This window comes from Aspergillus flavus, chromosome 5 (assembly GCF_009017415.1).
Source record: "Aspergillus flavus chromosome 5, complete sequence".
In the NCBI taxonomy this organism is placed as follows: domain Eukaryota; kingdom Fungi; phylum Ascomycota; class Eurotiomycetes; order Eurotiales; family Aspergillaceae; genus Aspergillus; species Aspergillus flavus.
In genome coordinates this window covers 3128441-3150337 of record NC_092408.1, presented here as the reverse complement: position 1 = coordinate 3150337, position 21897 = coordinate 3128441, and the positions used below count along the sequence as shown (strand labels likewise).

General features: G+C 48.9%; 7 protein-coding genes across 7 annotated transcripts; 4 read left to right on the top strand and 3 right to left on the bottom strand.

Annotated features, from left to right (window-relative positions):
* Positions 1 to 73: 73 nt before the first annotated feature.
* On the bottom strand, positions 74 to 444 carry F9C07_2234534 (uncharacterized protein; the record flags this gene model as incomplete). The annotated part of the gene is made up of 2 exons (XM_041286519.1): positions 74 to 253; positions 331 to 444. The coding sequence occupies 2 exons, from the start codon at positions 442 to 444 to the stop codon at positions 74 to 76; spliced, it is 294 nt and encodes a 97-aa protein (XP_041148026.1).
* Positions 445 to 1000: 556 nt separating this feature from the next.
* F9C07_8838 (peptidase M24, structural domain-containing protein) lies at positions 1001 to 2347 on the bottom strand (the record flags this gene model as incomplete). Its single annotated transcript, XM_041286520.1, has 1 exon — positions 1001 to 2347. The coding sequence occupies one exon, from the start codon at positions 2345 to 2347 to the stop codon at positions 1001 to 1003; it is 1347 nt and encodes a 448-aa protein (XP_041148025.1).
* Positions 2348 to 3209: 862 nt separating this feature from the next.
* F9C07_2234532 (uncharacterized protein) lies at positions 3210 to 5810 on the top strand (the record flags this gene model as incomplete). The annotated part of the gene is made up of 10 exons (XM_071509957.1): positions 3210 to 3241; positions 3324 to 3443; positions 3502 to 3566; positions 3622 to 3714; positions 3762 to 4306; positions 4358 to 4482; positions 4535 to 4683; positions 4739 to 4914; positions 4970 to 5153; positions 5206 to 5810. 10 exons carry the CDS (start codon positions 3210 to 3212, stop codon positions 5808 to 5810), a joined length of 2094 nt encoding a protein of 697 aa, XP_071364555.1.
* Positions 5811 to 6279: 469 nt separating this feature from the next.
* Positions 6280 to 7141, top strand: F9C07_2108407 (putative mitochondrial carrier protein ymc; the record flags this gene model as incomplete). The annotated part of the gene is made up of 6 exons (XM_071509045.1): positions 6280 to 6415; positions 6440 to 6451; positions 6513 to 6610; positions 6658 to 6693; positions 6744 to 6858; positions 6903 to 7141. The coding sequence occupies 6 exons, from the start codon at positions 6280 to 6282 to the stop codon at positions 7139 to 7141; spliced, it is 636 nt and encodes a 211-aa protein (XP_071364554.1).
* A 1107-nt stretch (positions 7142 to 8248) lies between these two features.
* On the top strand, positions 8249 to 12277 carry F9C07_2285187 (putative beta-galactosidase B). Its single transcript, XM_041293179.2, has 15 exons — positions 8249 to 8397; positions 8467 to 8521; positions 8578 to 8600; positions 8650 to 8694; positions 8753 to 9224; positions 9281 to 9415; positions 9465 to 9484; positions 9538 to 9558; positions 9609 to 9811; positions 9860 to 9952; positions 10007 to 10044; positions 10098 to 10248; positions 10307 to 10720; positions 10779 to 11072; positions 11128 to 12277. Exons 1-15 carry the CDS (start codon positions 8273 to 8275, stop codon positions 12099 to 12101), a joined length of 3063 nt encoding a protein of 1020 aa, XP_041148022.1. The 5' UTR covers positions 8249 to 8272; the 3' UTR covers positions 12102 to 12277.
* On the top strand, positions 12278 to 17503 carry F9C07_2164954 (P-loop containing nucleoside triphosphate hydrolase protein). The gene is made up of 6 exons (XM_041293178.2): positions 12278 to 13070; positions 13143 to 14054; positions 14105 to 14995; positions 15052 to 15124; positions 15175 to 15302; positions 15355 to 17503. Exons 1-6 carry the CDS (start codon positions 12603 to 12605, stop codon positions 16438 to 16440), a joined length of 3558 nt encoding a protein of 1185 aa, XP_041148021.1. The 5' UTR covers positions 12278 to 12602; the 3' UTR covers positions 16441 to 17503.
* Positions 17504 to 18724: 1221 nt separating this feature from the next.
* mtfA (putative C2H2 finger domain protein) lies at positions 18725 to 20759 on the bottom strand. Its single transcript, XM_041286518.2, has 2 exons — positions 20055 to 20759; positions 18725 to 19976 (listed from the first exon to the last, which is right to left on the bottom strand). The coding sequence occupies exons 1-2, from the start codon at positions 20296 to 20298 to the stop codon at positions 19261 to 19263; spliced, it is 960 nt and encodes a 319-aa protein (XP_041148020.1). The 5' UTR covers positions 20299 to 20759; the 3' UTR covers positions 18725 to 19260.
* Positions 20760 to 21897: the final 1138 nt, after the last annotated feature.

Genomic DNA, 21897 nt, shown 5'->3' with positions numbered 1-21897 from the left:
GCAAAATCGTCTTCTCAAGGAACACCAACCTCCAACTTAAGTCCGTAACCATTATTTATCTCTTATTCAGCTATCATGAAGATGGTTCCCTCTTCGATCCGTCGATGCCTTTCCGTTTCCTTTCCTCAATTCGAGCATCTAAATCGTTAATCTGCCGCTCAACAAGTTCTTTCTTCGCCGCTAGATTTTGCCGCATTCCCCGAAGAGACGCAATTCGTTCGTCTATTGAAGCTTCCTCTTTTTTCTGGACTGTCTAAACACGGGGAGAAAACGAAGATTAGCCAATTGAAACAGGCGGGGAAGTATTAATGGGATTTTCTATAGCCATACCTGAGTAACCTCTTGTTCGGTCTTGATACCGGCGCCGTAGAGCGTTCCGGCGATGGTGATTGAGACCACCGCGGTGGTTAGAATGAGACGTCGTGCTTTCTGGGTGGAGGCCATAATGCAGAGGAGAGGTCGGGTTAAATCTATGTCAAAAGGATATATAGGAATTGGATTGTTCGTGCGGAGAACGATGAATCTCCGCAATTAATTGAGGCTAAATCCGATCAAGCAAGGCGGCAAGTGTTTAAGCTGTTCATTGAACCGGCAGAACTTTTGAACATTTTCTGGGATGGTTCATCGGATGTTGGACCTTCTGGTGGGGTATTCTGTTGTGCTATTCAGCTTATGCAAAGTTAATTTTATTAGCTAGGATAATTAATCATAAAAGTCTCAATACTCTGAGTAAGTTTTATGTTGAATCCACAAGCATTGGCTGAGATAGAGGAGGTATAAATTACTACTGAAGGTGTATTTCCTGGCTACGAGGTTCAAGCGGTCTTTCCTAGCGCGGAATTATGAAGTACCGCCTTCTATTTTAGGAACAGTGGACCTCAGCTACCTTTCCCTTTGTGGTCTAGTCTATCCGATTTCGCCGGCTTCCGATCAAACTACGTACTTCGATCAGAGCATCCTTTGGCGAGGCGGCTTGGCATAAGCGAGAATAGGCTCAGGATCAGTCGCGTAGGAAGCTCTCTTCGAAGGGATAGCGAGTTAGTAGCTCATAGCCCGTCTCCGTCACGAGTAGCTGGTTCTCTAGCTTGATGCCGTCTTTGCCGCCCACTTCACCGACATAAGCCTCAACGCATAGTACCATGCCCGCTTGCAGCTCTCCTTCGTAGCCGTAAGACTCCAGGTCTTCGGGGTAGCGGATGGTAGGGTACTCGTCGCACAGGCCTACACCATGAAACATCACGCTATAGCGCTGAGCGCGGCAGCTTTCAGGCAGGCGGTGACCGTTGCGCGTCAGTTCCGTAAAACGTACCCCGGGCTTAACCATCTCGATGTTATTGGTGATATGTTCGTGGGCGATGCGATACAGACGTTTCTGTTCTGCTGTAGGTTCAAGGTCGCCGCAGATCCAGCTGCGCGACATGTCCACGCAGATACCGTATACGCCAATGAGGTCGGTGTCGAACGACACCAGGTCTCCATCGCGAAGTATCCGCGGCCCGCATTCCTGATACCAAGGGTTGGTGCGCGGTCCGGAACTAAGAAGGCGAGTTTCAATCCATTCGCCGCCACGGCGAATATTGCCTGCGTGCAGAGCAGCCCAGACGTCATTTTCTGTGGCACCGGCGCGCATGGCCTGACGCATCTCGCCAACCGCGGCTTCGCAGGAGGCGACCGCACAGCGCATAGCCCGGATCTCATCTGGGCCCTTAATCATCCGCGCAAGCTCGGTGACGGCCTGCCCATTACAGACTTCCACTCCCAGCGCATCGAGGGCACGCAGGCCGGCGACTTCAATGCGGTCCACGGCTAGCCGGCGGTTATTGCCGGCATGCTTTCGGAGCAATTCGTCAACTTGTGCGCAGAAACGCGCGGCGTGTTCATCGGTACGGTTGCCGGTTTCAAAGTAGAAGAAAGAGGCGCCACTGCGCGTTTCCTTAATCAGCGGCAGGTGCGCAGAAAGATGATTGCAACCATGGAAATCCCACAACACTAGGTAACCGCTGGCGGCGACGAAGCAGGCCCGGGAGGGGTTGTGCGCTGTCCACAGCTGCATATTGCTGGTGTCGGTGGCGTAACGGATGTTCAGTGGATCGAACAATAGGATGCCACCTAGGTCGCGACTAATTAGTTGATCGCAAATGCGCTGTAGACGATACGCGCGCATGGTCGGTAGGTGAGGTGGCTGCAGACCCAGATGCTGCCACTCCGCGAACGCCAGCGGAGTCGGTCCGACCTCTACGCGGTCGTTGTCGTTGTCTGAACCATCAGGTTTGAACGTAGCGGTGCGCGGCTGGGTGGGGTCGATACGCCGAGAATGAGGAGGGATGGAGAAGGGCGGTTCTTCCATCGTGGACGGGACTTTTCTCTCTGTAGTCCAAATGGACAGTGGCAGTTGAAAGTGATGGGGAGGACTTGAATTTGGACATCAGGGCCCCTCTTATAATCAACATCTAATGAAGACTCAAGTCAACAACAGCTGGGTTCTGGTAAGGTGACCTGTCCCTTTATGGGCATTGGATCCACGACACATGAAATGATTGCTCAATAGGATTTTATCTCCCCTTATGTCTTCTCACGAGATGTTGATTCTATAATTGATCGGGGATGCCGAGTGGGGCTCGGCTTCGAAGCCGAAGCGTTGGCGGCAATTGTTGCCCTGAGATTCCTCACCTGGGGTGTGTCGGCTCTGCTGAGCAACCGACTGCAAGGGTGCAGTATGGACAATTGATGGGGATGGCGGATGAGGTCAGTTGGGGAACTCTCGGGGATTATCTATCTTACCTTCTACAATGTACAGTATGTAGTGAGTATGAGGCACAAGGCCCATAATCTATCATCTCGGTCAAAAGAGCCAAAAGAGCAAACCAAACCATGGCACTGTAAGGCACTGCTAGGACTCCAATGTTGCAATATATCTTCAAGCTGTTATGGACCGTGGAATTTGATTGTATCTTGGATTTTGGGTGGAAGTTCACAGCAATGAGTTATATGTTAGGGTTTACCATTTAGTTAAATAGTAGATTCTCGGGATCTCTTCCGAGTTCAACCCCCACCTTCCATTCGAAGAACCTCAACTATCTTGATTGCCGACGAATGCTATATGAGATCTGTCGCTCATAGACGTATTACAGGATACTAGTATTGTCGGATACTTAGGGTTCCAGGTCGATTACTTCTATGACAGCATTCGATCCAGTCCGAAAGACAAGATGGTGACTACAAATCCGCGCGCGACCAATGCGTAAGTCCCGATAACCCTCGGAGGTTCCATCCGAAGGTTCAATCCACGCAGTACGATACGGTATCATACTGACATTCTATAGATGTGAATCTTGCCGCCGACGTAAGGTGAAATGCTCTGGAGATCAGCCCTGTCGCAGCTGTGTTAGACATAATTGGGAATGTGTACCTGGTCATGCCGGCCGTAGAAGGTATACCGAGGCGTATGTCCACCTTTCTTTCTCAAACAATGGGGATTTCAATTGACAGCTCCATACATAGACATGTCAAAAATCTACTAGATAAGATTCAGCTGTATGAAGAGCAACTTAGTACCCTTTCGCAAGGTATGTGGGAACAATGCTAAAGAGTCACGGACGAATCATGACTTGTAAGGATTAGCAGCTCCTCCTGCCACATCAGGTACAGGTATCCGCAATGAATACACGACCGAAGCTATGCCTTATCAAGAAAGCGACACGGGGATCAGTCCAGGTAAGCCGGTAGCCGTTCGGTCATAGAACTTTGACTGATTGATTCAGCAACCGACTTGACTTCAGGACCGGCATTTGAATCCCAAGTCAAGTCCCTTCTTGATAGGAACCACCCAGCTAACAGTGCACTCTTACGGGCCCCTGGTAACAGAGGCTCTACGGAAGCTGTAACACAATGGACGTCGGCGAGGCCGCTGGTCAGCGATGATGCCGTGCCGACTATCCCATCTCTAGAGGAGTCCCAAGATCTACTCGATCGATTCCTCTTCTACCTTGGTGTTAGCCAGCATTTTTTCGACCCTCGCACCTTTTCTGATAGCATGGTACTGCTCTTTCAGGATGAACAAACGCAGGAACACCAGATGCACACGATCTGGTTCACCGAGTATCTGCTCGTCATGGCGATGGCTAAGCTGATGGATGTAGAAGACCCTTCCTCCCAACCACCAGGTGCGAGTCTCTTTGCAGAAGCAATGAGACGGTTGCCTCCATTGCATCAACTGGGCGAGGAAGGGGCTATTACTGTTGAGATCCTAACACTCATCGCCACCTACCTCCAGTGGTGCGACCGGAAGCACGATGCGTACCTATATGTATGAGGGTTTGGTGAATTGAGTCTGGGCACAATGACTGATCGGATACAGATCGGTCTCGCTTTACGACTAGCTATAGCCTTGGGTTTTGATAAGCCAGCGCGTGAACAACGCTGTCTGCCTTCAGAAACAGCTCATCGCGTGAGACTTTGGTGGACAGTGTACATGCTGGATCGGTAGGTCTTTAGCTTATGTATGCAAGATTCAGATAATAACCTGATGATGTAGACGTCTTTCTTCTGGCCTAGGGCTGGCCGCTGGCTCAGATGAGCGACAGCTGCGCGCCGAGCTGCCTCGACAAGCCATCGGGTTTCAATCCCCCATTGCTTTGGCTATCAATGTCCGCATTGCACGTGCCACAGACGAGATCATGTCATGTTTGTGTTAATCCTGATGAACAAGCTATACGTTCCGACTCTGACGAAATACAAGCTCTATATGGGAATACATCCATTACTCAACTGGAGCTTGTCTACAAGATCCAGAAGATCCTTCAGAATCTTTATGAGACAGGCCGTTCCTTCCCCCCTGCTCTTGTTCTCGACTTCACTCGTCCTCTGCAGACAGTAACACGGACAGGCGCATCGCTCTATTTAATGTTGTTCCAGGTCAGATACCCCCAGATAGGTACAATATGCTCCTACCTAACCAGAAGATCAATAGGCCATTATACTTTGCACTCGCCCTGTTCTTCTACAACGTGTTCGTCGGGAGGTCCAAAAACATAGTAACCAACAGGCACTGCAGCCTCTTCCAGCAGCGTTAGGCCGTCTGTGTGAGACGTGTAATGAGGCCGCGACGAAAAGTCTAGCCATTCTTCACGCACTCAAGCGCCAGCAGACCATACGTATGTAATGTCCTATTTCTATCCCAGGCTGTCCCGCTGACCATCATTGCAGCCCGATATGGCTTTTTTGATCTGGACGCCACATTCTCCGGCGCCTTTGTTCTGGTCATGATGGGCCTCATAGACAAGACTCAGGATCAACCTCCCCCAGCTCTAGACCAAGCATTCGATGTCCTTCGGTTCCTGTCCCGAGCTGGTAACCTAGCCGCCGAACGCCGTTTACAAGACATCACGCATTCTTGTATGCATGTATGGCCAAACCATATTCTAGGAGCAGATAGACAGCAAGGTGAACAAGTAGACAGTGGCTCACTGAGTGCAATCAGTTTATCCTCGCTCGGCCCGAGAGGAGATGCATCGGTCCCTCACACATCGGCTTCGGCTATTCCTCCGCAGCCACCCCAATATACGACCGTGGCTGCCGAAGGCTGGGAACAGGGCCGGGATGAAAGTCGGCTTCTGGAGACGTGGATGCACCCTGATACCGCTAATGCAACGTTTGACATGCAAGTGGACTGGGACTGGCATCTAGACCTTTCGGTGGAGGCAGAGGGGATTTACTCCAGTTTCTTTGATCCATCGCTGCCACTTACCGGTGTCGATCACCTGGATTGGCAAGAGATTGAAAAGATCTTTAACGGACAGAATGATCCGTAGGCCTCTTCACTTGGATTCTTGCTTGACGGTATTTTCTTTGTATAGATAAACCTATTCTAGAATGTATGTATCTCCTGTTCGATTGCTGTTTGTCAATACTGCAGATATGTAAAAGTTCAAATCCACTTATACTCATTTGTAGGATATGTGACCTCATCTGATCATACATTTGGCTAGTTGCGAATCGGAGGAGTTGAACGATGCCAGATGACGGCGTGCTCGCCGTTGAACAGCCTTCAAGGATGTAAGTTGAAGATGCTAAACTTCGATCGTTATTTGCTTAATATTGTATTGCATTGCGTTTCTTGCTCGGTATTCAAAGGCCGATATTGTATATTCTCTTTCGGAATGCAATACCGAAGTATCCACACTTCGGTCTAGAATCCGACTTGTGGGCTATGGACAATAGGACTCGATAACAGCTATATGTATGCTCTTTCGGTCAGGTTAGAGCAGAAATTGTCACATCATGGCTTCGGAATTGAAAGCGAACGAGCCTAATGTGGCTGTTTGGAGGGAGACTGTTACGGATCTCACTGCGGGAGCGGCTGGTGGTGCTGCTCAGGTCTTGATCGGCGAGTACCATTTACTATACAATTCGTATGGTAGATAGATCTGACAGTATCTAGGCCAGCCATTTGGTATGTGTCTTATGGCGAAAACATACATCTGGTTAATGTTAGTGTAAATGTTATCCATTAGACCTAGTCAAAGTCCGGCTACAAACCCAAAACGGAGGCAATACCTTGCCAACCGCTCGCAACATCTGGGCCAAAGAAGGGCCTTTGGCATTTTATAGAGTATGGGCTTTTCCAAAGCTGTTTGGAATTAGCCACTGACCTGATAGGGCACTCTTATGCCGCTGTTGGGTGTTGGGGCTTGCGTAGGTCATCTATCCACCCAACAAACGCACTTCTAGCTAAACCTCCCCAGGTCAGCATTCAATTCGGTGCCTTCCATGGGATCCGACAAGCCATTGAGTCCTACAATACAGATAAGCGCCCAGGGCATGATTCAACCCTATCCATACCGCAATACTACCTCGCCGGTGCAGGAGCCGGAGTAGCCACCAGCATCATCTCGGTCCAGTAGAACACATCCGTATCCGCTTACAAACGCAACCTCATGGAGCAGCCAGAATATACAACGGACCCTTGGACTGTGCTCTCAAGCTCATCCGTACCGCCGGCATCGCTGGTATCTACCGCGGACAGGCAGTAACTCTGCTCAGAGAAATCCACGGTTACGGAGTGTGGTTGGCAGCATACGAGGGTCTCGTGGGCATCGCCATGGCCCGTCAGCAAAAGGAACGAGAAGAACTCCCAAGCTGACAGATCGCATTATGTGGAGGACTTGCGGGGGAGGCGCTCTGGCTACTGAGTCATCCATTGGACGTGCTCAAGAGCAAGATGCAAAGCGATGGATTTGGGGCTGAGAAAAAACACCGCAACATGAGAGATGCTTTTCGGCATACTTAGGTCACAGGTGGCTTGCGAAGGCTGTTTTATGGCCTCGGACCGGCTCTTTTTCGGGCTATGCCTGTGAGCGCGGGCACGTTTGCTACGTAAGTATTTCCAAGGTGGATAATGCCGAAGTGACCCCGAGACTTGGCTAACTGGTGATTTGATAAGGTCGAGGTGGTGCGGAAGTTTCTAGGTTAGGTAGAAGGGGCAGTAGTCCATGCAGCTATATAACCGATTTTAAGCAAGTTCACTCAAATTCCCTGCTCGTATTGGTCGGTTGACCTGCATAGCACAGACGGCGCCTTCGGAATTTACCGTCTCGTAGGCTGTAGCCTGTCTCTGGCTCGGTTGTTACCCCGAATCAGACTTTATTAGCCGCGTCTGGTCGGCTGTGGGGATCAAGACCCTTAGAAGGCCAATACGAGAGTTCGGGCAGTTCGACACCGGTGGCATCGGCTTCACGGAAAGTGACCTATACGGACGGAAAATTTATATGAAAGTCCCGCCGGGGCTTGTGGGGATTTATCAAAGTCGGCCGGATTGTGGAGTGAGTGGAAATTAGACAACGCGCGGGTCCCCCGGATAAACACAACCCTAGGCTTGAGCTCTCTCAACACGGTCAACGACTATCTTTCAAACGTCTAAAAGCTAGCAAAATATCATGGTACCTATGGCTCGCGTAGAAACTAAATCTGTATACTTGTAAACTAGTAATTGGAAAGATTATGTATCTTATGCCTCAACTTCATAGTACCCTAAAACCGCCAAGGATGCAGGTCTAATATACGCTGGAGTAGCACGATCTAGCAACCACAGACTCACAATGATGCAATGTTCTTTACTCCATCCAGGAATTGCTCCTAGTGTGGGGTAAAAAGCACGATGGATTTTGGCCGGCTACTTGGCGGTCCTTCATACTACTATTTATTAGGGCATGGGTCCCCGTCCACGGCTTGAGATCAAGTTTCGACCACAGGATTTTCCTGGCAGACTCACAAGATGCTCATCTCCAAGACCGTGCTCAGCGGGCTTGCCTTGGGGGCGTCCTTCGTTGGCGTTTCTGCTCAGCAGAACTCAACCCGTTGGCCGTTGCATGACAACGGCTTGACAGACACTGTAGAATGGTAGGTTTAGCCAATTTGTGGATTCATTTGTGGATCAATACTGTTAGCTCTGACACCATGGCTATACAGGGATCACTATAGTTTCTTGATTAATGGTCAGAGACATTTTGTTTTCTCTGGAGAGGTTGGTCCACCCAATCGCTTATGTTCTACATGGTTCAATGCATTAACATCGTATAGTTCCATTACTGGCGTATTCCTGTGTAAGGCAAGAGTCCTACAACGGCAGCGCTCTCGCTAATGCATTACCAGGCCCGAATTATGGAGAGATCTACTGGAGAAGATCAAGGCCGCTGGGTAGGTAGTTCCAGATTTTGAAAGTCGTTTCTCGACACGCTAATGGCAAATTTGACAGTTTCACTGCCTTTTCCATCTACAATCACTGGGGATACCACAGCCCTAAACCCGGTGTTCTCGACTTTGAGAACGGAGCCCACAACTTCACCTCGATCATGACTCTAGCCAAAGAGATAGGTCTCTACATGATCATCCGGCCGGGCCCATACGTCAATGCAGAAGCCAATGCTGGCGGTCTCCCTCTGTGGACGACTACGGGTGCCTACGGGAAACTGCGGGATAACGACCCTCGGTACCTGGAGGCTTTGACCCCGTACTGGGCTAACATTTCTAAAATTATTGCCCCTCATCTCATCACTAATGGCGGAAATGTAATCCTGTATCAGATCGAAAATGAGTACGCCGAGCAGTGGCTTGATGAGGAAACCCACGAGCCCAACACGTCTGGTCAGGAATACATGCAGTATTTGGAGGATGTTGCTCGGGAAAATGGCATTGATGCTCCTCTGATCCATAATCTTCCCAACATGGTAGGGCAATATGCTCACTTACTGAAGATACAGAATATTTGGCTGATGTATAACAGAACGGTCACTCATGGTCCAAGGACCTCTCCAACGCCACCGGAAATGTCGATGTCATTGGCGTGGACAGCTATCCCACTTGCTGGACCTGCAATGTCAGTGAGTGTGCTTCAACTAACGGAGAGTATATCCCATATGTAAGTAGGACTTTGTCTTTGTCTGGAGATTCATGCTAATTTACCTCAGAAAACCTTGATCTACTACGAGTAAGTGTGATGCACAGACTGTACGAGTTAAAACTGACTTACCCTCAAATTAGCTACTTTAAGGAATTGTCACCGTGAGTTTGCTCTACTTGAGAATACCCACACATTCTAACGCCTATCAAAGCACTCAACCAAGCTTCATGCCCGAGTTCCAAGGCGGCTCGTACAACCCATGGGGTGGACCTCAAGGCGGCTGCCCGGATGACCTTGGCCCGGATTTTGCGAATCTCTTCTACCGAAACTTGATCTCCCAGAGAGTCAGCGCTATCTCGTTGTACATGTTGTACGGCGGTACCAACTGGGGCTGGCACGCCTCAACGGATGTCGGTAAGTTATCCCCAATCCAACTTATGCTATAGGTGTTGATGAGCCCAGCGACGAGCTACGACTACTCTTCTCCAATTTCGGAGAACCGAAAGCTCATTGAGAAATACTATGAGACGAAAGTACTCACTCAATTCACGAAAAGTACGCCTCTTTATCCGATAGGTGGAAGCTCGCCAAGCTAATCTCAGGATACAGTCGCCCAGGATCTGTCTAAGGTCGACCGGTTAGGCAACGTAAGTAGATGATAACAATATCGCGTACCGAGAAACATTAACCAAGTTAATAGAGCACGAAATACTCGAGCAATCCAGCAGTGTCGGTTGCTGAGCTGCGGAACCCTGACACTGGCGCGGCTTTCTACGTAACTCAGCACGAGTACACTCCATCTGGAACGGTTGAAAAGTTCACGGTCAAGGTTAACACTTCCGAGGGTGCTCGTATGTTATCTCCTCTAGTACCCATATCGCAATGATCAACTGCTGACTTCTTGACAAGTTACTATTCCTCAGTATGGCTCCCAAATCACTCTCAACGGTCACCAATCCAAGATCATTGTCACGGACTTCAAGTTCGGCTCGAAGACACTCCTTTACTCTACGGCGGAGGTTCTTACCTACGCTGTTATCGATGGCAAAGAAGTGCTGGCTCTCTGGGTCCCTACTGGAGAATCGGGAGAATTCACCGTGAAGGGAGTGAATTCGGCTAAGTTCGCCGACAAAGGGCGTACTGCGAACATCGAGATTCACCCTGGGGCAAACAATGTGACAGTCTCTTTCATGCAGAGATCGGGTATGAGCCTGGTTGAGCTTGGTGATGGGACACGCATTGTTCTTCTCGATCGGTCTGCTGCTCATGTATTCTGGTCTACTCCACTCAACAATGACCCTGCTGAGGCAGGCAACAACACTGGTGAGTCCCCATCAATGGCGGTATACAAGCAGTTGATAGGCTCGCTGACACTCCTCAGTCCTTGTCCATGGCCCCTACTTAGTTCGCTCGGCTAAACTGGAAGGCTGTGACTTGAAACTCACTGGAGATATCCAGAACTCTACAGAGGTCAGCATCTTTGCACCCAAGTCTGTATGCTCTGTCAATTGGAATGGCAAGAAGACATCCGTCAAGTCGGCGAAGGGTGGTGTTATAACCACAACCCTGGGAGGCGATGCCAAGTTCGAGCTTCCCACGATCTCCGGCTGGAAGTCTGCGGACAGTCTCCCTGAAATCGCAAAGGACTACTCCGCTACAAGCAAGGCTTGGGTTGGTATGTTACTCTCTCCTCCACGGCCAATAGTACCCACCAGCTAACAAAAGACCAGTGGCTACAAAGACAAACTCGTCTAACCCTACTCCCCCGGCACCGAACAACCCAGTCCTCTACGTAGACGAGAACGATATCCACGTCGGCAACCACATCTACCGCGCCACATTCCCCAGCACCGACGAGCCTCCAACCGACGTCTACCTCAACATCACCGGAGGTCGCGCATTCAGCTACTCAGTCTGGCTGAACTCCGACTTCATCGGCTCCTGGCTCGGCACCGCGACAACTGAGCAAAACGACCAGACATTCTCCTTCTCCAACGCAACCCTCAGCACAGACGAAGACAACATCCTAGTCGTCGTCATGGACAACTCAGCCCACGACTTGCGCGACGGAGCACTCAACCCCCGAGGCATCACAAATGCCACCCTCATCGGTCCCGGAAGCTACTCCTTCACCGAGTGGAAACTGGCCGGCAACGCAGGCTTCGAAGACCACCTTGACCCGGTCCGCGCCCCGCTCAACGAGGGCAGTCTGTACGCCGAGCGCGTCGGTATCCATCTCCCGGGCTATGAGTTCGACGAAGCCGAGGAGGTGTCTTCAAACAGCACGAGCCTAACCGTTCCCGGCGCTGGTATTCGCGTCTTCCGCACTGTTGTTCCCCTCTCCGTACCCCAGGGACTGGACGTCTCTATCTCGTTCCGTCTGACGGCGCCCTCGAACGTAACTTTTACCTCTGCGGAGGGGTATACTAACCAGCTGCGCGCTCTGCTTTTCGTCAATGGGTACCAGTATGGTCGCTTTAACCCCTATATCGGTCATCAGATCGACTTCCCTGTTCCTCCGGGTGTCCTTGATTACAATGGGGATAACACGATTGCCGTGACGGTGTGGAGTCAGAGTGTGGATGGTGCTGAGATCAAGGTCGATTGGAATGTGGACTATGTCCATGAGACCAGCTTCGATATGAACTTTGATGGAGCGTACCTGAGACCTGGATGGATCGAGGAGAGACGTGAATATGCTTAATATGGCGGGAACTAATTTCCACTTTTCTGTTCGCTCATTGCAATGAGATCTTCAGACTTTGAAGTCTGGCGGATATCTATATCTCCCTTCAAATTTTGACCCATATGTGAGAAAAAAATCTAAGTATGAGAAAACGAGTCGGAATGAATTTGTATGTACTATACGATTCTACAAACAAGGCAACAAATAACAACGTGATGAGTAATAAACACCTTAAATAATACCCAGACCAAAACATACTCATTCACACCAAGCTATTCCCAACATACAGAATAGAACACCAACCAAGTTAGGGCAAAGCTCCGCATCCTAAAAAGGAAACCCAAAATGACAATAAACTGCCACCCACGACCGCCTAACCAAAACACAACTAGATTGATAGATCCACGGCGCGTCGCGACCGCGCTGATCATCGCATTTAAGCCCCAAAACCACAATATTTATCCATGAATACCAGATGCGCCCGGGCCTAACAAGAAGCCAGCCCGTGGCCTTCCAAGCATGCCTTCATTAGCGACGGTGCCTCGCCGACGACAGCGAAGCGAAGAAGAAGACGAAAGCGACGACTCGTCAAGCACACCAGGCAACCCCACGCCCGCGTCAAACAGCAGCAAGCGGATCCGTCTGGACGCCAACTCAAGCGGCGATGAGCATGACACGGAAGATACGTCTAGTGGGACGAGTGATGAAGAGGAGGGGGCTGAGAATGGCAATAATGTAAACGGGGTTTCGAAGCTATCCAAGATAGCGAAAACCCGCAATCCGCAACCTATGCAGAATGGAGATGGAGCAGTGCAGGAAGCCTACAAACCGGGCGCGATTGTGCGCATCAAGGTCACTGATTTCGTGACGTATACGTCTGCGGAATTCTTTCCCGGGCCGAAATTGAATATGGTTATTGGACCGAATGGAACGGGGAAGAGTACCCTTGTTTGTGCGATTTGTTTGGGATTGGGATGGGGACCTGCGGTATGATTGATATTGCCTTTTGATGTTGGGGATATGGCAAGAGCTGTACTGATTTGAGGTCTTGTGGATTAGCACTTGGGACGTGCCAAGGACCCCGGCGAATTCGTGAAGCACGGTTGCAGAGAGGCTACAATTGAGATCGAGCTCGCGGGAGGACCTCATTTTCGTCGGAACCCGGTCGTAACTCGGACGATCAAGCGCGATGGCAACAAAAGCTCGTTTACCATAAACGGGAAGACCGCATCGCGCACCCAGGTGCTGAAGTTGGCTCAGTCGTTCTCCATTCAAATCGACAATCTGTGTCAGTTCTTACCGCAAGATAAGGTCAGCGAGTTCGCTGCTCTTACGCCCATTGAACTCCTCAACTCCACACAAAGGGCTGCAGCGGGTGCTGAAATGATTGAATGGCACGATAACCTGAAGCAGCTGAGGGCCCGGCAGAAGAAATTACAAGCGGATAATAAAAGCGACAAGGATCTCCTAACTAATCTCGAAGAGCGACAAGAGATGCAAAGGGCGGATGTTGAAAGGATGCGACAGAGAGCTGAGATCAAGAGGAAGATCGAGATGTTGGAGCTGACCCGACCAATGGTGAAGTACAAGGATATGCACAACGACTTCAAGGACAAGAGACGGAGAAAAGAGGAAATTGCCCTTGAGTACGAAAACCTCAAGGCTGAGCTTGAACCTTCCTTGAGAGCAGTCAATGCGAAACAAGAGTATTGTCTGCAGATCGACAATGTCGTCAGTTACAAGAAAGCGCGTGTTGAGGAAGCAGAACGTACGGCTTCAGCCCTAGGGAAAAAAATCGAGCAATACGAAGAGAAGATGAAAAATCTAGAAAAGGAAATAGACGCGGAGAAGAAGAGCAATGCCAATTCGAAAGAGGATGGGATGAGGATTCAGCAGACCATTAACAAACTCAACCGCCAATTGGCTGAAGGGGCCATTGAGTTCGATGCCGATTGGTATAATGAGAGAATTGTAAGTAGCTTGGAGACGATTGCGTACACCCATGCTCATCTATACAACAGAGAGAAAAGCGACGAGAGGCTCGGGAAATTGAGGATAAAGCAAACCAAATCAAAGATGACCGAAGGCCACTCAGCGAAGCCCTAAAGGAGAAAACCGACAAAGTCACGGAGTTGGAACGACATTTGCAGAGACTAGAATCTCAATCAGGACGGCAAGAAGAAAAGCTGAAACAGTTATCATACGAATCCTACAAGGCTTACCAGTGGATCCAGACGAATCAGGACAAATTCGAAAAAGAAGTGTTTGGCCCTCCGATTGTCACCTGCTCTGTGAAGGACCCTAAATACGCTGATGCTGTCGAATCACTATTGCAACGGAATGATTACATCGCATTCACTGTACAGTGTCGCAACGATTTCAGGACGCTTCAAAGGGAACTAAATATCGGGCAAAAGTTGGCCGATATCAGCATCAAGACCAGTTCTGTTTCCTTGGATAGTTTCCGTCCTCCCTTAACTGGAGACGAGATTCGGAATCTCGGGTTCGATGGTTGGGCGAAAGATTTCATCAATGGACCAGACCCAGTGGTCGCCACACTATGTAGCGAGAATCGGCTGCACCAAACACCTATCGGCCATCGAGCTATCACGGACGAAGAGTTTCGCAAAATAGAACAGGGGTCGATATCCTCCTGGGTGGCTGGCAGGCAAAGCTACCAAATCACGCGACGAAAAGAATATGGTCCCAGTGCAACTTCAACCCGTGTGAGACATTTGAAGCCGGCGAAGGTGTGGACATCACAACCCTTGGATGCATCAGCGAAACAGGATCTGGTTCGAAATATTCAAGTTCTCAAGGACGAAGTGCGCGAGTTGCAGGAAAAGATGGACATGGAGAGAGCCAATCTACAGCAGCTCGGCCATGATTTTGATGAATGTGAACGGGAACGGGTATGAACTGCATTTGTTGGTGATTTGATGATAAATTCACTAACTTTACTTCACAGCTCGAACTTGAGAGGGAGAAGTCCGAAAAACAAACGGCTCTTACAAACTACCGGGCTATCCCCGAAAGAATTCGTATGTTTCTCCGTCTCTCCTTTTTGAGCGATTCTGACACTCCGTATTAGGCCAGCAGGAACTCCGACTGAGAGACATCCAGAAGATTTTTCAAGATGTGAAAACCAGGGTTCTTGATATTCGCAGTCGACAGGACCAGCTATCGATTGAGAAAGCTGAGGCGACACTTGAATACGCTGTATGTATTTTCTTATTTATTCCCGCGATGCCTCAGTGCTAACCCTAAACAGAACGCGGTCGAACATCTTCGAGTACTGCACGAGGAACTCATCAAGTTAAAGATCCGCCATATTGAGGCTTTCTCCGACTTAGAAATTTTGAAGGATCGTAATATAGAACACAGAGACAGGTTGGAAGCTAAAAATAACGAGCTGAAAGACGCCATGCAGGAAGTGAAGGCCATGTCGGTAGCCGTCAAAGAAATGATGAAGCAGGCAAACAAGGTTGTACAACTGTCGGAGCGTCAGCCTGACTTGGCTGCCCTGCTCTCCAGTTTGGTCGATCATACTGTCGATCAACTTGAAGCAGACATCGACTCGGAGAAGGCTCGCCTGGAGCTCACGCATGGAGGGAGCAGCAACATCATTAAAGAATTCGAAGAACGTGAAAAACAGATACAAAAACTGCGTGGCAAGCTCTCCGAATTCGAGGCTCAACTCGCGGAATTTGACCACGCCATCAACGAAATCCGCGGGAAGTGGGAACCCAAGCTCGATGAGATCATAAAGAGCATAAGTGACGCTTTCTCTGACTCGTTTGCCCGCATTGGCTGTGCCGGGCAGGTCACATTAGACAAAGCAGAGGATGAAGCAGGCGCCGACGGCGAACCTGGAGGCAGCGACTTTGACCAGTGGTCCATCCAGATCCACGTCAAATTTCGAGAGCACGAGAATCTCTCCCTCCTCGACTCTCACCGCCAATCGGGTGGAGAAAGAGCCGTAAGTACGATCTTCTACCTCATGGCTCTGCAGTCGCTGTCCGCATCTCCGTTCCGCGTCGTCGACGAGATTAACCAAGGTATGGACCCGCGCAATGAACGCATGGTACACGGACGCCTGGTGGACATAGCCTGTGCCCCCTCCGAAAACGGAGGTGGCGGGCAATACTTCCTCATCACACCCAAACTGCTCAGCGGCTTAGTCTACAAGCCAGGCATGAGGGTCCTCTGCATCTATAGCGGTGAGCATATGCCCAAAGACTACGAGCAGCTTGACTTTGGGCAAGCCGTTCAACGAATGAGGGCTATACGGGATCGAGGAAGGGCCCTCGAGGATCCTACTCAAAGAAGTAACGGCCATGTTGACGTTCACGCTTGATTTACCTTTCTGGCTTGGAGTAACGGTGTTTTGTGATACCTTGTTTTTCGTTTATGATTCCAAATGCGATATTACATGTCATGTGCGTTCTTGGTTGAAGCTTATACCTATACCTGATATTATTTGTCTCGACTTCACACTGTACATATTGAGTTCTACTCAAACCATACATCAGTCCCACGATCTACAGATATACTTACCCAGGTTCATTCCGATCAGCGTCCTGAAACCCACCGCCCCGCCCAAAACCCGTATATCGCACTTTAACCCTCTTCAACGCAAACCTTAACCACCCAAAACCAATCATCAGTTCTATTAATACATTCCCGTTGCCCCATCGGAATGTCACTTCGTTTACTAAGTAGAAGAAGGTAGTCATAGGCGAAAATCGGGGTCTGAGAGCATGGTAACCCATCATTACTTCCCTGGGTCCAGTGAGAACTATAACTTTGTTCAGGTGGGTTTCCCTGGTAAGGGTGCGTTGTTTAGGCTAGGTTAGTTGGTACCATGGTATGGTTTCACTTTAAGCCTTTGATAACTTCAACAATTCTCAAAAGGTTTCATGCAGAAGCGTTGATTATTGCACGGTCATTGTAGGAAACTTATTAATACGGAGAACGGAGTATGTCTAGACCGAAGGGTTCAGTACGAAGTGGCTGGGTTTGCATGTAGGTTCTGTAAACGTATTCTAAGTCCCACCGACGATCCGGTCCAGATGACTCTTTGCTCTACGGTACGGATGATGATCACTTACCCATTTGTGACTCAATCTTGAGGGTTGCCTTTTTTCTTTAGGAGGTCTTTGTTGCTTTTGGCGGGCTGTGTAGATGATCTAACACGTCCTGAGTCCTTAGAGCCTGAGTAAGATATTATGTTCGTAGATCATGTCTATGTCTACTTCCTGTATATTTCTTCTTACCTTTGTCTCTTAACTGTATTTTTTTTCATCACTTGTCGATGCACTGGTTTTGATAATCTAGTAGTTACTCATGACTGGATCGCTTTTATGCCTATTTAGAATAAAATAAATCTTCTATTAGAAATATAACAATAGAGTACCAAGAAACACCAATAAAAAGTTGAAGCCCCTCTAACAGAACAAAGTGTAATCGTCCAGCATGCTTATCCTAAGAGCAAGTCTATGGTGCTAGCACACAGGGAGATGTGAAAACCACAAGTGAAGAACCTCAAAACCGCTCAAGTAGCAAGTGTCTGTAGTTGAGATTGGTGATAATCCCCTGATATGCAGGTTTGATCTACCCAGGCTATCTCCTACGGTAGGGTGCGTGAGATTGTTATGTGCAAGTCTTATGTCAGTCCATCACCTACTACATTATATCCATAGTATACTTTGTATACAGAAGGTGGTATTCTCAGAAGGAAAGGATGCACGGAGGTGCGAGAGACATACCTACCGACTCTGTATGAGCCTTCTTAGTATAACCTGTACTTTACTACGTAACTACATATGGCATCCTCTCACGAACGTCAATAAACCACACCTGTTAGTTGAATACACATCTCGAACTGTAAATACCATAACCATGTCAAGCATAGGGCTAGTAGATTGCATCTTCGTACAGTTCACAGCCAAACGCATTACCAAATACCAATAACCTTAAGAGACACACAACACACAACTCCCAACCTCCACATCCAGATCCACTCACTAAAACAGTCACCCCAAACTCGAGAGCAAAATTATCATCCGAAGAACAACGCACAGCACATTCCGCATTGCGAAAACCCCCTCAGATGCAATATCCATACTGACAACTATCCCAGAGTCAGAATCAGACCACCTTCCGCAATCTCCCGCGCCACAACAAAGATGTAGAGAGCCGCTATAAACGCTATAGCCGGGCTAGTTCGCCACGTCTCGGTATAGTCTTAGTTCTGGTTCATTTAGGTGCTGAGTGGAAGGGAAATGTCGGAACCCTTTACCTTACTTTCTTTGGGTGGTGATGCCTGAACCGTGGCTCTCGGCGGTTGGACTTTCTGGACCTTGGTTTGGGGAAATCTGAGTTTTTGTTTGGTTCTTTTCTTGGGTGGGTTTTGGATGTTTGGGTGGTGTTCTCTGTATGTGGGGGGGTTGATGATGAAAGCAACAGAAGTAGTGTCTTGGGGCAGTGTTGTTGGATGACGAGCAAATCAGATGATCTGGTAGTCCAACAGGTAAAACCACTGCTCAGTAAGTTTTACCCTATCATCGTAGATGTTTACTCGGTCAGGTTCTACTCTAAGCACCCGTAGTACAGTAGCGATATCTAGAGAAAAACCAAGGTAGTTCAGAGAATAAGTTCGTATAGGCATAGATGTATAGATATCTACATACAAGGAAAACAGGTGAGAGGACTCAAATATACAATTCTTTCTCGAGGTCATGTCACATCACTAGAACAAAGGAAAATGACACAAAAGAAACACGTAACAACAATAAGGGAAGCCCAAGACTCCGACAAATGCCCGAGACCCTGACCTGTTGCTTCCCAGCCCCGGAGAAACCCCGGGTTCCCGTCGACGCCTGGTTAATTCCGATCCTTTCAATAAAACCCGTCCATATAATATATACACAAGGTGAGAAGAGAAGAAAGCAAACAAAAAATTGTTGTATATGAGTTCCTGTCCCAGACACCTGTTCCTGAACCCTAAGCCCGGGTAGAAAGTAATAAAATCACACGCATAAAAGGGTATCATCAAAGAATCAGAAGGTGCTGCAGAGTAGATGTGTATAGACCTGCAGTATAGCTCTTGGTTTGTTGTCTTTTTATTTTCTTTTCTTTTTTCTTTTTTTAGTTTCTTGTCTTTGTGCTTTGGTGTTTATACCATGGCGGTGGCGACGGGGCGTCCGGTGTGGCAGCCGCGCTCGTGGCGCTTCATGTTGCTTCGTACGCTGAACGCCTTACCGCAGCCGGCGTGGGTGCAGCGGAATGGCTTCTCGCCAGTGTGGCTGTGAGAGTGGATGCGCAGGCTGGATGGTCTGGAGAAGGCCTTGTGGCAAGTCCGGCAGATATACCGGTCGTGGTTCTGTTGGTAGGGTGCCGAGCTGGAAGGCGGGAAGTAGTGGTGGTGCTGCCAGGCCGGAGTGACGGGAGTAATCATCTGCTGGTGTGTGGCAGATGCAGGCATAGGAGCAGCGGAGGGGCTAGGCACAGTAGCAGGGGTCTGGTAGGAGCCGGAAGGTCTCTGGTAGTACATGGCGGACGGAGCCGAGGATTCAACCGGCGAAGAGTACGAGGCCACACTGGGGGCAGGAGAAGCGTAGGGAGCAGCGGAAACGTGGTGGACAGAGCCCTGGCTGGAGATCGAGGATCTATCGGACGGGCTAGGCAGTGTCATGGGGGTTTGCGAGTACGACTCGAGCTTGATGGCCTTTCCACTAGTCACGGACGAAGCAGAGGGAGAGTGGTGGCCGCTGTGGAAGCCCGATTCAGGGCGCAAAGGTGGAGTAGGAGGGCCATTTGGTGTTGAGACTGAGTCATAAGGTGAACGGAACTCAGACTCCCTGCGCGGGGGTGGGCTGGTTCTTTGACGCTCTGCGCCGGTGAAAGTCAGTCATCAGTGCTTCCAGAGGTCATGCGCATGGTGCGCAATGGGGTCTCGGGGAGACATACTTGCAGCATATGTCGATGCGCTGTCGGCGCCTTCCAAGAGAGTCGAGATAGAGGGAAGAGAGCACTTGGGCTGGTCCTCGACTGGCGGGGAAAGAGGGGCTTGCGGGGCGCGCGAGTACGAGAAGTAAGAGTCGTGTTCAGCCGGGCGCTTGTAGGAACCCGCAGAGCTGGGAGGAGGGCTGTAGGATGCCCGAGACTTGTAGATGGGTTCAGGACCCGGAGTGATAAGGCTGGCGAGATCCATGACGAAATAGGATGGGAGCAACTGGAGTAGAGAGTCGGGGAGAGCTTGAGCTGTGGAAGGTGGAAGGATGGAAGAGAAGTTGAAGGTAGCAAAACGTGGCTACACCCGAACCATATATGAAGACAAGAGGGTACGTAGGAAGACCGGTGGAATGGATCGTGTTCCAGGTACGAGTGGGGATGCAATTGGATTTTGGGAACCAGGGGAGGGGGGTGGAGGAAAGTGTTTATAGATGGAGCTGGAGATGTGCTGGTTCGGGTGGGGAATGATGAAGCCTTGATAATAAGTATGAATATGAGCAGGAGAAGGAAGATCAACCGAAATGTTTAATTATAGGTGACGGACGTCCTCCGTTTGGGATAGTTTAAAACATTGAAAAGTAGGAAAGAAATCCAGCGGGAGATGCCGATGCGAACCACTCCTTCGAATAAAATAATAAAATAATTATTTACCCAGACGCTGATGAGGATTAACCTAAACGATTTCCCTGTCGAGCGTAGTATATAATAGGAGGGAAAAAAGAAAATTAAAAATTAAACAAAAAAAAAAAAGAAAAAAAAAAAATCGAAAATAAAATAAATAATATTCGATAGGGTCATGATTACCATACGCGTTACGCCGTAAGGGAATTTCCCCGAAGGAGTCCTCAGTGGCCACTTTTCGAATTTCTTTAATTCGTTTTTCTCGATTCGCTTCGACAAGGGTTGATACCTCCGTCTCAAAGCTTAATTAATGACCAGTGGCCCGGTACCCTTTTTTTAATTATTTTGATTTTCGGTATGGTATTGTAAACCTTGCCATACGGGCCTAGAAATGATTTACCATTAGCATAGATCGTTTTGGGTAGATTCGACGAGAGTCTAAAAAAACGTGCCCATCTCCGCTGTCCGCCCCAGAAAAGGACCACACTGGAATGTGGGTAATGTGTATTACGACCCAGAGCCACACTTGACGGGTTCGACAGACGAGATTCTTTATTTTCCTTTTCTACTCCGTACTTGCTTATAGAGATATCCAGATATAACTGTACCATGATTCACAGGTCTTTCATCCTGGATAAATCATTCATTTCGAACCTGTTCCCGAGGGAATGGTACGCTAATTCAAATTGCCAGGTGATACAAAGACCTTTTCCCAATGCCACACCAAGTCACATTGCTAGTCAAAAAGAAAAGAAAAAAGAGTAAAAAAAAAAAGAAAAAAAAAAAAACCGCCTCCTGAATCCAAATCCCACGCGAGGTGTCGTACGTAACCGCGTATCCAGAGTACACAGATCAACGGTACTTACTTTCGGGGGGCTCGGCTACAGTAAGTCTGGCGCTAGTGCAGATCCACGGCCACCTTTCCCAATCTCCATCATGCGCCCAGAAATCCATCAATCATTAATCATGGGGGATGAATCATGACATTGCTCGTTGGAAATCTTACCCACCCTTTTTTTCCTTTTTTTTTTTTTCTTCCTTCCTTCCATTTCCATTCCTCGGATGCCCTCGCTACCAGATAGCGACCATCTTAATTAGGCAACACATTAATCTAGATTATATTACTATCACGATCCTTAGTTCTAGTGATCAAGGTAAAAGTAAAATAACTAAAAAA

Excerpts from the sequence above, each read along its gene's own strand:
- F9C07_2285187 (XM_041293179.2), top strand. The coding sequence starts at position 8,273 with ATGCTCATCTCCAAGACCGTGCTCAGCGGGCTTGCCTTGGGGGCGTCC. Across the intron at positions 9,953-10,006 it reads ACTCACTCAATTCACGAAAA|TCGCCCAGGATCTGTCTAAG; the intron begins GTACGCCTCTTT and ends CTCAGGATACAG. Across the intron at positions 11,073-11,127 it reads TACAAGCAAGGCTTGGGTTG|TGGCTACAAAGACAAACTCG; the intron begins GTATGTTACTCT and ends ACAAAAGACCAG.
- mtfA (XM_041286518.2), bottom strand. The coding sequence starts at position 20,298 with ATGGATCTCGCCAGCCTTATCACTCCGGGTCCTGAACCCATCTACAAG. Across the intron at positions 19,977-20,054 it reads CGCATCGACATATGCTGCAA|AGCGTCAAAGAACCAGCCCA; the intron begins GTATGTCTCCCC and ends TCACCGGCGCAG.
- F9C07_2164954 (XM_041293178.2), top strand. The coding sequence starts at position 12,603 with ATGCCTTCATTAGCGACGGTGCCTCGCCGACGACAGCGAAGCGAAGAA. Across the intron at positions 14,055-14,104 it reads ATTGGTATAATGAGAGAATT|AGAGAAAAGCGACGAGAGGC; the intron begins GTAAGTAGCTTG and ends TCTATACAACAG. Across the intron at positions 15,303-15,354 it reads AGGCGACACTTGAATACGCT|AACGCGGTCGAACATCTTCG; the intron begins GTATGTATTTTC and ends AACCCTAAACAG.